The sequence below is a fragment of the Bactrocera latifrons genome, unplaced genomic scaffold (genome assembly GCF_001853355.1).
Source record: "Bactrocera latifrons isolate USDA-ARS-PBARC rearing strain unplaced genomic scaffold, ASM185335v1 scaffold_195, whole genome shotgun sequence".
NCBI classification, from domain to species: Eukaryota; Metazoa; Arthropoda; class Insecta; order Diptera; family Tephritidae; genus Bactrocera; species Bactrocera latifrons.
The window spans coordinates 507447-521522 of NW_017535463.1; the positions used below are offsets into that span (position 1 = coordinate 507447).

At 36.0% G+C, this 14076-nt stretch overlaps 1 protein-coding gene across 1 annotated transcript in view; it reads right to left on the bottom strand.

Annotated features, from left to right (window-relative positions):
• Window positions 1–13023, bottom strand: part of LOC108967688 (epidermal growth factor receptor) — a 37726-nt gene extending 24703 nt beyond the window's left edge. Inside the window, exon 1 of the mRNA XM_018931269.1 lies at window positions 11689–13023. Within this exon, the coding sequence (XP_018786814.1) occupies window positions 11689–11965 (277 nt within the window). The 5' untranslated portion in view covers window positions 11966–13023. The remainder of the gene's footprint in view (window positions 1–11688) is intronic.
• Window positions 13024–14076: the final 1053 nt, after the last annotated feature.

The following is a 14076-nucleotide window of genomic DNA, read 5'->3' on the forward strand; positions in this document are numbered from 1 at the left end:
TCCGATAATGAATTTTTATTAAAAAAAAAACAAATTAAAACTTTTTTATAATAATACAGCTTCAGCAACAGGTAGCACCAAAAATGGTACATAAACGGTATACAAATTATATTTTATAAAAGCACATTAAAAATATTTAATAGAATTTAGCAAGTAAAAACTCCACCTGAACGGAATTATCATCATCTCGTGATATAAAATATTTCCAAGCTATTCTTCCAACTTCTACCTTCTCAACAATGACCTCTTGAACTCTTTCAAATGCAAGTAGACAGCGGCAAAAACAAAATTTGCGAAAATATTAGCAAAAAAATGAAAACAAACACAAAAAAGTCGACTAACACACACAGAAATGTCAATAACAAACATATTCATGCCTAAGTGTTAGCTAAGAGAGCGCCAGCAAACGAAAATTTCGAGACGCAAAACACTGCGCGTTGCACTCACGGTGCTCGCATAAATCTGATGCAGTCACTGACTTGTCAATGTGTGTGTGCTTATCTATGTGCATTTTCAACTTGCAAGCAGTTATGTGAGTGTGTGCGTGTGCCAAGGAAAACCTGTTGTAAGCTGCTTTTTTTGTTATATTCACCGATTTTGTTGCAACAAATAACATGTAAGTCATGTTGTTATTATGAGTTTTAACTGCAAGCAACGTCAACCCAAAACAGCTGAAATGCGCTCTCGACGGTTAGAGCTCTTTGAGTTGCGCTCTGCATTAGTGAGGTTTTGGTTGCTTTAGACAAACAACAAATAGTTGTTGTTATTAAATCATAGGTAAGAGTTAGAATGCATTGAGCTAAGTGCTAAGTTTTTTAAATCTCCCTACAAATACAGCCAACTACAAACTTGTCTATTATACAGAGCGCATGTGTGTGCTTGTGAGCTGTTGCTGTGCATCAGGTAACGCTCAGCAATAATTTCGTTACACCTCTCTGTTCAAGTGTTACTGGAAACTATTTAACTTCTTAGCAGCGCTACTCTAGGCCCACTCTCTCTCTCTCTCTCTCGATGTTTGCTATTGTTTCTAACCCTCTTTATATGCTGTTTTCGGCGCTCTGCATTGCATTTTCCTCAACACACATTTCTATTTTTGTAACATTTTCTCAGGTCTTCTCTTCAAAATTTCCCCCAACTCGAATTTCTTGTCGCAGCTTGACCGTGTGTTGCAATTTGACTTTATTTTCGTTTTGTTTTTGTTTTTGTATTCGTTTTTCGTTTATTGGTTAGAAAGTCAAGCAGTCAAGGCAAGCCTCAGTTCTACACCTTTTGTTACAAACGCTACTCAAATGCCACTATATGTTTGTATTTGTGTATATATAGAACTAAATATGTGCTGGTACTCATACATGCAGGCACGTTACTTCACCACTCCTTCACTACACTGTTCGTTCTTTATGATTTTTCTTGCCATTTGCTGCTGGCTTCGGAATTCCATGGAATTACGTTATGTTGCAGCATCGCCAAGCGGCAAGCGGCCGAGAGCCTGCGTCTCCATTGCCGCTGCAGCTGTGTGAGTTACCTGTTTGAGGCTGTTGAAGCAATCACAACACACACACACACTCACACGGACGCTTTGAAGAAGTGGAAGAAACCTGAAAGTAACACTGCACACAGCAACGCTGACTTCTGCACCCAAAATAGTTGGCTCACAGCGGCCAAAAGTCAAACTGTTAGCTGGAAAATGGCTGAGAAAAAAAATAGAAAACAAATTAAACGGTAAAGTAGAAAAAGTTGAACAGAGGAAAATCGCTGGAATGGAATGTGGACGCTGCGCTGCGCCAACATTGACGCCGACGGCGACGCCAAAGCTAAGTTCGCCAAGTGGCTCGAGAAATGGTCAATAAAAATAGCGAAAAAGCATTCGAGTTTAGATCTGTGTTGTAGCTGTTGTAGCAGTCAGCGACTTCTAGTTGTGTAAAAGCTTAAGCGCGTGTGTGTGGAGATTTTCGTGCACATTCGTTTTTGTTAGATGCTAGATGTTGGCTGTTAGCTGTTAGCTGGCGACTACTGGCTGATGCTATATTGGGCCTTCACACACACACACACACGCTTGCGTTTAGCGTAGGCTTAGCTTAGAATTCTAAGATGAATCAAGAAAACTAGTTACTGAATTCGAAAAGCACGAACAGAACGAGCGAATTAATTATGAAAGTAGCTAAAAGAATTTTGTATATGCTAACGAACTCTTTTACAGGATTGCACACCTGGCGGCATGAATATTTAAGCAGAAAAAAAAACTTAAATTAAAATTTATTTATTAAACCAACTCTTTTACATATATTTTTATATTTTTTTTTTCCTGCTTTTGACCTTTTCTGAAATGTCTCATTATTGCCGTCGCCGAGATCGTTGAGCGGAGATAATGACTCGATTTTCATTCGTAAAGTTTCTAATTTTTGGTTTATTGCTTTGATTTCTTTCTACGCTACGCTTCGCTTTGCTTTCTTGATTACTTTTTGTTGGCGGGTAATTCTCGGAATTTACTGCTTTAATTTTAAAGATTTTTTTTTTTAATTTTTATAGAACTGCTGCGGGCGTTATAAAGTGGTTCAAGTAGCAGCCAAGAGATGCTGCGATAATACTACTCGTGGATATCGATTTCGGTTTTTTGTTTATGGCGCAACTGTCGAAGTTTTCAAGCCAATTTTAGGTCAGGTGGAAGCGAGTTTTGAGAAAAGATGATTCTAAGTAAAAGTTAGGTAAGAGATTTTTGTAAGAGTTTGAAATTTGATGTCTAAGCCGCCAAAAAATAAAAAGACATTTAATTTTATATTTTTTCTGCTTTAATAAACAACAAAACCAAAGCTCTAGCGCTAAGTTAGCAGAATATTATTTCTCATCACAATATTTTTTCTGCTTTGACCATATAACTAATTATTTATATGCGACTTTTTTCAAAATTTGCGCATTCCTCGTAACACATCAATTAGCAAAAATCTTATTTATGAAAATTGAAAACGAAAACCAGTTACGTGCCGCTGCCTAAATCCCCCAAAACGACTGACTAATTCGTCGCCAGCGTTTGAGCACGGCTTATTGCTTTTTATGTCTGCTTGCTTTGTCCTCAAATCCCCTTAAAATATAATACTTTTGCGTTTCTGTTGTATTCTACACTTCATTTTCATATTATTTTATGGTTATTTGTTTTCGCTGTGATTTGTTTGCTGCGCCACCGCACCGCCTCGCATTATATATTACCCATTAAAGCGATTAATAATAATTTTTTCACAATTTGCTTATTAAATATGCATGTTTTTCACAAAACCACTAAACGCTGGTGCGTCTGCATATATATGTGTGTGTGTGTATCGAAAGATCTCGTCGTCCGTTTGTATGCATTGTTGGCTACTTTCATTATCTGGCCCTGAATCAAGCATGTTGCATATTGATGAGCCGCTCATCTGGTGGTCAGTGGGTTGTACGGTTGTTAGACCATCATCATCACCTGGCATTTGCCAGCAACACAGCTGCTTTGGCTATAATATTATCTTTGAAGCGTTGAGACGCTTGCGGCACTCTGCTTGTTGATTTTGATCAGAAATTAATACTGAACAGTTACAGCGTACAAACATGCGTGTTGCTTTGGGTGTTGCTCTTTTAGGTATCTATATAATTAATTAGTGTAAGGTTTAATGAGCAGCGAGGAGAATTTCACCGATTTTTTGTTATTTTAACTGCATTTGCATTGGTTTGTGTATAGTTTGGTTGCTTTTATTAATCAATCAAGGCTTTACTGAAGTCGAGAATAGAAAAAAATTTATTCGAAACTGTTTTTTAATGTTAAATATGTTAAATATTTTAATATATTTAAATGATTCCTACTATAGTATGTAGAGAAATTTTCTAAAAATAAATTTTTTAATACTAATTATTAATTTTTTTTTTTTGTGTAGTAGCTTAATTTTTAGTTTGATTGATGAGTTGTGGTATCGGCTTTATTCTGATTTTTTTTTTTTTAAGTTTAAACTCGTTTTTATAATTATTGTGGCTTCCAATAGTATAACACAAGATATTCTACCTTAATTGGTCCAACTGAAATTAATTGAATCATAGCTAACCTAACTTTTTATATAAATGTATGCCTTATCTTTAGTTTGCATTAAGCATAAGCATATTTTGGAAACAAATTTCAAATTTTCCATTTAAAATCTATGACTAACTTTTTATATAAATTTATCATTTCTTCTTCAGTTTATGCTTCATAAGCATACTTTAGAAATAACGTTTTTCTCCAAAAAAATCCAATTATAATCTATAGTCCAGCGCTACTTTGCACCCTTCAGCATATTGCATACAAAGTTTTAGACAAAGATATATCGGCAAACAAGCTGATTATCAAGTATTACATACACATAGATATATTCAAATGCGATTTCTCCCTCCGTTTATAAGACACACATCCGCTTGAGATAAGAAGAAACCACCGTAGAAAAATTTTTCAATGCAAAAGAGTTACAAAGTATGAAATTAAGAAAAATTGAAAAAAGTGAATTTCGTAGAAAATATGCACAGTAGCTTGTTTGCATACGCATGTTTGCACAGCTTATTAAAAAGGAAAAATCGAAATTTCTGCAAACAAATGCTTAAAGGCCATGCAAATGGTTACATGGTGTGCCACAATAATAAAATTCTTATCTAAGTGTGAAACGACTATTCACTACAAAGCAAAATTTCCAGTACTTGCATTTGTATTGAACTTTTTTTTTTAAGATTTGAGAGCTTTCAAGTTGTTTTAAAGCAAAATGGTAGTGTAACAATTCACTTGAAGTCCATAAAAAAGCTTTTTGATTACGTAAATAATTTATTTATATTTTCAAAAATTAATAAAAAAGGATATGATATTTAAACTTAACACTATAACTAACTAAAAGAAATATAAATTAAAAAATGTATATATTTTATAGAAAGTAAGCGCTAAGCCTGTAAGCCATTCCCCTACTTGAACTCATATTTTTAAACCCCTTTAAGCCTACCCTTACCCTCACATAACCATTTTAATGTCTCACTATTTGCACAACTGTGCTCATAACTTTAATAAATTTCCTGTGAACTATCAAGCAAGCAACCAAGCAAATAAAAAAATAAAGTTTTGAATGTGCGCAAACGCAAAGATAAAATCAAGCAACAAATCAAAAGACGACACCACAAGCAGCCAAGTGCTTACATTCTCGAAGTAAAAAAAATTATATAAATAAAACCGTAAAGAAATATCAAAAAATATTAAAAAAAAAATGAAAAACTGATATGAAAATAGCAAAAACAGCAAAAAAAAAAAAATAACAAAAAAAAAAAAATAGTGCCAAAGCTAATTGAAAAAAAAATCGCTTTAATAAGTTTAACAAACATTTTTATTGATTGCGCATTTGCCTAAACGCTCGCCATGTGAGCTTCCTTAGATATGCATATACATGTATGTATGTATATATGTTTGTACATATATATTACTGGCGTTATTTGAATATATTAATATTGATATTGACATTTTTAATATTTGAGCGCGCGAAATGGCGTTAGCAGCATATTAGCAACTCAGCAACTCAGCAACTTTTCTAGCAGGCTGCGAGCTGCCCTTAAATCAACAAAATAATAAAAAAAATTTCAAATTGGTTTAGAAAATATGCACAGAAGTGCTTATATATACATATTTCTGTGTACATACATATATGTTTTATACCTCGCTGGCAGCTGCCTGCCAAAACTGAGCTCCTGTTGCCCCATGGTAATAAAGTCTCTGATAAGTGAAGCGCGAAATCGGCGTGGTAATTGCGGAATATTTATTGCAGATAGCGCTGATAACAATTTATAGTATGCGAGTATGTGTGTGATAGAATGCTAAAGGACGCTCAGTATCTGAGTAATGGATAGTTCCTTCCTTGCAAACACCTCAAAGCAATAATATTTTTGAATTTGCTCAGTGAAGATACCGCTTAATCGCGTACATAGATAACGAATTTATTGGGAATTCTCAATTTGAACTACTTAAATTTAGCAATGACTGTGGATTAAAGAAAAGTAGGTAATAAAAAATAAATCATATTTTTCCCCATAGAATTGAAAAGTGCAAACAATTTGACACATTAGCGAATATGTATGAATTTCAGTGAGTGCTTCCAACTGCATTTTCTTTAAGCTTTTTAAAGGTCTGGTTTTATGTGGATTGAAATCAAAATAGCGAGAACTTTAAAATATGTACATATGTATATGTGAAATTAAAATATCGTTTATGTATATCAGATATATAGTATAAACCTGTGAGCAATAATACAAAAATCATCTCCTGTAGCTCTATATACTTACGAGTATGTACATAAATGGAACACCACTTGCTGACCTACAAAATTCCATAGACAAAACATAATCTCAGTTTGTGAGCTCAATCTTTATTGACATGATTGCGAGCTACTGATCCGAAATTGTGCACACGTCATTTTCTCTTAAAGGAGCTACTTATTTGTCGAAATTACCTATATCGGACCGTTATAAGATATAGCTGACATACAAACTGAACGATCGATTTTTTATTTGACAAGATATCTTCAAAAATTTTGACGTAGTATATTTTCCATGGCAATGATATAATATTCAAACAAATTGTTCAAATCAGATCACTTTACCATATAGCTCCCATACAAACTGATCATCATTTCCTCTTGTGAAAATCACTTAATTTGGCAATATATCTTCTAAAAACATAAATTATAGCCGAGTACAATGATATTTATATTTAAACATTTTATTCAGATCGGATCACTATTGCATATACATAAGTGTCATACAAACTGATGAAAAAATTAAACTCCTTCTAAGAACAATTTTTTCATTTGAAAAGTTGTCTTCGCAAAATTTGGTATAAAGTATTTCCCAAAGGAAAGCTACAATCTCCGCGGAAACTGTTCAGATCGACTTACTATAGCATATAGCTGTCATACAAACACTCGATCAATATCAAGGTAAATATATTCTTATACACTTCTTTAACATAAGAAATGCACCTGTGAAGCGTTGTCTGTTGATTTTAATCTTTCACAACATGCTTTTATATCACCGCCGATTCATCTTCATAAAAATGAATAATGAAATCTGACTAAGCTTTAAAGTCTATTTAACTGACCTAGTTCTCAATGTAACAGTGATATATGTATGATTTTTTATTGAACATATTATTTGAAATATTTTTCGAAAAATTGCAGAAAGTGGCACGATGCGATAAACTGATAACACTAACTTAGTTAGGTGGCACAACAATCAAGTCGCTTATTCAAGTGCCAATGCTCAATCTCAATACGCAGACAGCGTATGAATAATTGCGCATTTAAAATATAAAACAAAAACTCGAAAATCGATGCAGGAAAGTACGGCACTAAAGTTAAAAAATACTTAAATTATGTACAAAATACAATGACAAGTTTGACAGCCGCGCACTGCATGCGTGAGCTTATGCTTTGCTACATATTCATATGCTTAGGCTTGCTACGCCTGCAAGTTTATTTACGAGCCACTAAGTCCGCCTTATGCCAAAACAAAATATGACTCCAAAACTTTAATAAGTAAGTGTAAACAATGCGATGTAATCGGAAAAATTTTACGCTTTATCAGCAAAACGCGTCCATGTACTCCACCCGCGTCCCCAACACATGCGCAAACACTCTACATACGAACATAAATCTCAACGCCGGAGCATGCCGCTGATATTACAGCAATACAGAAATGTCAGAAATGCACTTCAAGTTGTTTGTGCTCGAGTGTGTGTGTGTGTGTGTGTCGGCAGGCATGGCTTCAATGCATTCTACCAAAAGATGTGTGTATGTTTGCGCATACATGTGTGCGTGCCCCGTGTGTGTTTTGGAATTAAGTGTGCATTTTTCGACAACTTGCTTGATATGCACTCATAAAGCAGCGCTCATAAACAAGCAATGAGATATGAAAGGCGCACATAATCATCCACACACATACAAACACTCATGCAGAAGTCATACATACATGCAGTTATAAATATTTCAAGCGGCGAATCTGATGCTTATCCAGTTTACAAGCAGCGACCAGGTAAAATATCTACCTTCATATATTTTTATTATTTTTGTTTTTCATATTTATTGTATTTGTTTTTGCTTCATATTTATTTAACTTTCTTCGGTTAACACTTGAGTCAATAATAACATACACACATATTTATTTGTTAATGTACATGTTTGTGTGTATGTAGAGCCCCGATTTTTACTGGTTTTTGTCGAATTAAATGTTCCACTTTTGACATCACAGCCAACAGAGCAGACACATGCTCAGAGTAAAACACAGAGCAAATACAGAATTTATTAAAAAATGATACGAAATTAAAGTGATCAAACAGACAGCGTTGAAAACGTAAATATATATCTGCATGTATATGTTGTGTGTGTGTTTATAAAGAACTGCAGGAGCTCTGCAGTGAAACATCGCACCGTTAGGAAACATACCAGTTAACTACCAGAATCTCCTTGTAAAAAGTGAACTGCTCTGAAAGTCAACAGCTTTATATTAATTTTTAGAAATTTTACTCAGACAGAGTTTAGAGTTACATCAACGATTCGGTATTTTATAAGCTAAATAGTGGAAATTTAGTTTGCAACACCTATAAGAAAACGTCAAAGACCTGACAGAGTGTGTCGTCACCTCAAATATGATACAATGTAAAAATATCGATTGATTTTTTTAGTGTTTACGACTATATCATATTCTATTTGTCATATCGTAAAATTTCAAGCTTCTGCTCTCAGATATAACCAAGATGTAACCAATATATAAGTAAGATATAACCAAGATGTAACCAATATATAACCATTTCATAACCTATATCAAAATTCTGTTTCAATGTGAGTGGATTTAATTATATCGTTTCCCTTTGTCTGTAAACTTATGAAAAGTGATGTTATGTAATTTTGCATTTTAAGTGACGATATCATATATCTTGTATAACGAAGCGGTATGACGAGCTGAGTTAATTTGGTAATGTGATGAACTAGTATGAGACTGGTGTGTTTCGAATCTAACAATTCACATTTTTTGTTTAGAAAAAGGCCCGAAGTTCGCTGACAGTTAGGCTAGTTTATGATTTGTGTCTGTAGACATTTTAGGCACCCTTTCTCATACTTATATATACAGTATTATATTCTGGAAAGTTCCAGTTCACATGGATTTTATTTTGAGAACTTGGCGTATTTATATTGAGATCATATGACGGCAAGTGTAGATTTGTGAGCCTTCAGAATTCATCTGAAGGATATTTTTATGTAATTTTTATATAAATAAATTTTTAAACCCCAAAAATGTTCAATTTCATTTAAATAAATTTAAATAATAATTGTACTACAAACTATTGTTACTTTCATTGTCCTACTTGAAAGTGTATCCTAAAATACAGTGCTTTTAAATAATATTTTTAATGTTTACAAAAAACAACAACCAATTGTACCCATACTTTTGAGTTGCCTTGAGACCCCAAATCGATTAACCTAAATTTCAACTTCACACATTACCAAATAAAGCTTTAAAATATTGACTACTGTATTAAAATTTATAAAAAAAAAGTAAACAAAGAAATTTAATTAATTACTTGCGCTATTTTTAACATAAATGTCATTATTTGTACAGTTACATGCAAGTTTGTGGCAAAGTAAATAAGCACTACAGCATTGCGGCACGAATTTTGAGCATAAAATCATAAATAAATAAAAACACAATAAAAATGTTCACTACGGCCACAGGTGGTGAAGAGCAATCAAAGTGTCACACACACACCTACATAGCTATACAGCGCTTAAGTTGCGGGTGATTATTAGTAAAGGGTATTAACTGCTTGCACTTATCGCGCTTAGTAAGTATTGTGCACATAGCGCTGACTATTTTCGTTTGTATATCCGAGTCTCCACAAGCACACATACATATTCTACTGGAGCATACAAAATTTACTATAGCCGAAAATGGCTGTGGCAGCGTTCGAATCTGCCCCACAAACTGAACCCTAATAAATGCAAGCAAATAAGATACTACAACAAAATGTAAACAAAATGCACACCGTTAAACAATACAAATACAGTGTTTGAAATAAAAAATAAAAAAAATATTAAGCAGCGATGGCGAGCAGCCGTACAATAGAGGTAGCGACAGCCAGTGACAGTCAGCGAGTCGCTAGCTGCCGAACTGCGGCATGATGCTGATAAGATAAAGAAATGCAAGGGAAGACTTCTTATGCCCAGAACAGAGAATATTATGTTTGTAACAAAGTTTTCAACACTCAGATGGAACGATGGAGATCCTATTAGATATTTCATCAAGAGGAGCTGAGTCGATACTGTCTGTACATATGCGAAGAAGTCTCCCAATTGTTGAGATATCGATCTGAAATTTTGCAAACATCTTTCTCACTCCAAGGAGCTGCTCATTTGTCGGAATCGGACTATTATAACATACAGCTGCCATACAAACTGAGCTTTTAAAATCAAATTCTTGTATTGGAATTTTTTTTTTTTTAGAAGATATCTTCATGAATTTTAATATATTACTACATATTACCTAAGACAATAATGCAATCTGTGAAGAAATTGATCCATCAACTGATCCATCAAAAGCACATACTTTATGGAAAAACTTGTTTATTTCTGAATGTGTTTTCTTATTTTGCATATACATAGAATATACATATTCACACATTATTTACTATATATGAACACAAATGCATATGGAAGCGTTTGAGCTCCTTCTAAAGACAATAATAACACCATCCAACACCTACAATGCAGCTGAGTAAGATATATGAGTTGCTTGCGTGCGTAAAGTTCCACAAAAGCGGCGAAATTCCCCATATGCATATGAGCCACTTTGCTATTGTTGTAGCTATACATTTCGCTATTACTGAACTGCCGTTCTAGTAGCTATGCACATTTAGAACAGGCAAGATTAATTGCATTTGTTGGCGCGAAAACTCCAAATGAGCGCCAGACAGTGCCGCATACCGCAGCAGAGAAGATTGCAAAACACACAAAAATCAGTTAACCAAAAATAAAAATTAAAAAGCAGTAAAAAAGAAGGCACGTAAAAATAGAAGACCCCATTTATGGTACGGTTCACATATTAAAATGTGTGAGCCGCAACAAGCATTAGGTGACGTCAGTATGCGTTGCACGTACGAAACGGAGTGAACTATGGACACCAGCGCTTGCATACCAATTAAGCGCCGCGCAAGCGCACACTTGTGTCAGTGTATATGTGTATAGCTATAAGTGGATATTGATGGTTGTATTGATTTTGCATTTGCCTATAGCGAATTGCACGAAAGCTGTGTGTAAATATGTAAGCATTTGCTTTGGAAAAGGTATTGGGGCTGACTTCTTGCAAGCATACCAGCAGTCAGACAGCCAGTAGACAGTTCATGTGAATCGCGCAGTTGTGCGCGTATGTGTGTATTTAATGACAGAAGCCACCGGAGCGCAAGGCGAAATAATATTGATTTGCGCTTGACAACACATAAATTGGCTTTACTTATTTATGCCTTGACAAGTGAAATCTTTTCCACAAACTGAAACGAGGTGTCAGCGCGAAACGCATAAAAGCAATAAATAATGAAATGTGTAATGATTTGTTTCACTTCATCTTCTGTTTTTGGAATTACATGTATTTTTTTTTTTTTTTTTGGTGCTTGAGCAAACTTACTTTTTCCCTTCACAAACTCCGTATGATTGTTCTCATGGTTTTGCGCAAGCGCCGCTGCGCCGTTAACGCCACCCACACCATTGCCGCCCATGCTGTTGTGACGCTTGCGCGCCGCTTGCTGTGAGCCGCGATAGCGTTCCGCCCGGCCATTTTTACCGCCACCGCCACCACCCTGTCGGGGATTGCGCGCCGCTAGCGCCGTCTCGACGACGCAGCCGGAGAAGTGCAGCAACAGCAGCAGCAGTGGCGTCAATCTCTCCAGCGTAAGTAATTGCATTTTATGCTCAACAACAACAACAACGACTACGACAGCAGGAGCGCTGACACTGCAACGGCATTCTACAGAGACGCGTAGTCCAGCGCGAAGCGTTAACGACGTTGAAGTTGAAGTTGTTTCAGTATTTTGGCTTCTCGTTTAATTTGCAGCTTTTTGGCACCAAAAAAAAATTCTTGTTTCACGAATTTCAAATTTATATTGCACTTCGTAATTAGTAGAGCACTTATTTATGTGAACACACACACATTTGCCAACAGGAAGGCGAATATTTGGTTACTCGATTTGCGCGTGCGCGGCGCGTTKGCAGTTAACTACACTACACACTGCGCGAGCTTCGTGTGCACATTTGTCGCTGGTTATGTTTGATTGCAAGTGGCTGCGGCAGCAATGCGCGGTGCGAAAGTTCGCTTTTCGTTCGTACGTCGTCAGTGTCGCACTGGCGCGGCGTTTCTGGCTTTTTGCAAACTTTTGTTGCGCTCTAAACGAGTTTCACGAGCAGCCAAGTGACTCCGCGCGAAGTTGCTGTGTGCTCGTTTAGCTGGGCAGTGGTTGGCGCATTCACTATGTACACACACACAGGCACCCTCTACCGCGGCGCTTCTTCTTTTTCAATTCGGTTTATTTGAGCTGTTTGTATGTGGCTCTGTGCCGCCGCCGATTGCGTATCTTTTGTTTGTTTTGCAAATTAATTTTTGCAACAAATAATGCGCGTTCCAATTAGTTACGTCTTTTTTTAATTTTCTTAGTATTTTACATACGAGATAACTCGTTGCGCTCAATAATTTCAGTTTTGAAAGGCGTAAAAAACTCGTCACAAATCACACTGCTTCGACTTCTCGGACATTTACAAAATTTAACTGACTTCACAGCTTGAAAACGCACACCCGCCAACACACGAATTCGAGTTTGTAACAACAACACTAACAACCCGCCAAACACAATGCACTTCACTCAATTTTTTTGTAATTTAAAACTTTTTTCCAATTTTTTATTTTTTATTTTTCTTCAGCAGAAAATTTATCAAAACACCGTCCGCGTGCGTTTCGGCCTCTGCGCGACAAAACGTTTTACTCTCAACTGAAGTTGGAAATCATTCCAAAAGTTCGGTTCGTTCGCCAACAATACCAGAAACGAGGCGAATTCAGACCAACTCACACAGATACTCACCAACACACACTCAAACACACGTATCGAAAATACAGGTAATCAAATATGAAGGCGCGAAGGTCCAAAGCAGGTAGGAAGGCAACAAAACATACACACGCCAGAGCAGCTGTAGTATTCGCCGCGATCGACAGCAACGCCGGCTTTGCTGCGGCAATAAACTAAGGAAGATACCTCCGCTTTAGTTTATACAGCAAAGAAGTGCAAATAGTTTTAGAAAACAACCTTAGCATTGGAGAGTGGGCACAATTCGAAGATCACATCACCAAACAAAAACAAATACGATCATGCCGGCGAAGCGGCGAAATTGGTGACGCTGAGCGCGCTCAGGTGGTGCGTGATTGAGCGTCGCTCACCTGAGCGCCAGTTGAGTACACAAGGCATGCTTGAGTTCACGGTTGCGCGTGTTGTGCAAGAAATCCAAATACAACCAAACACGCGCGTGTGTATGTGTGCGCATCCGTGTTGCAGACAATCCTAAAGACATTTGCTCGATCTTGAAGTTCTCGCCTTATAAGTTGAGGTGTTTTGCAGCGGCGCGTGGGTTTTCGATTTTCATGAGATTTTATTTACATTTTTTTGTTTTTACTGATTTAGGTGTTTTACATTTCGTTGTACTAAGCACTTGCTTGTAGCTTAAATTCAATATATTAAAACTAATATTCAGCTAAAACACAAAGTACAACAGTAAAATTTAAAAATATTTTAGCTTCAATCCCATTTTGGCCATTCCATTGGGTAGTCGAAAAAGTTGTTTCGTATTATGCCAATCAATGTCGTTGCAGTCGTATATCTCATATTGTGTCATATCACATGGCGCTGGAAAGTGGAGAATGCCATGCAAGCCACCAAAGAATTTTGTCAAGTTTACGAAGACAATGCAGTACGGGATGCTTGCTTTCCGGAAATTTCAATGTGAAAGATGCACCTCGCTCTGGTCGACATAT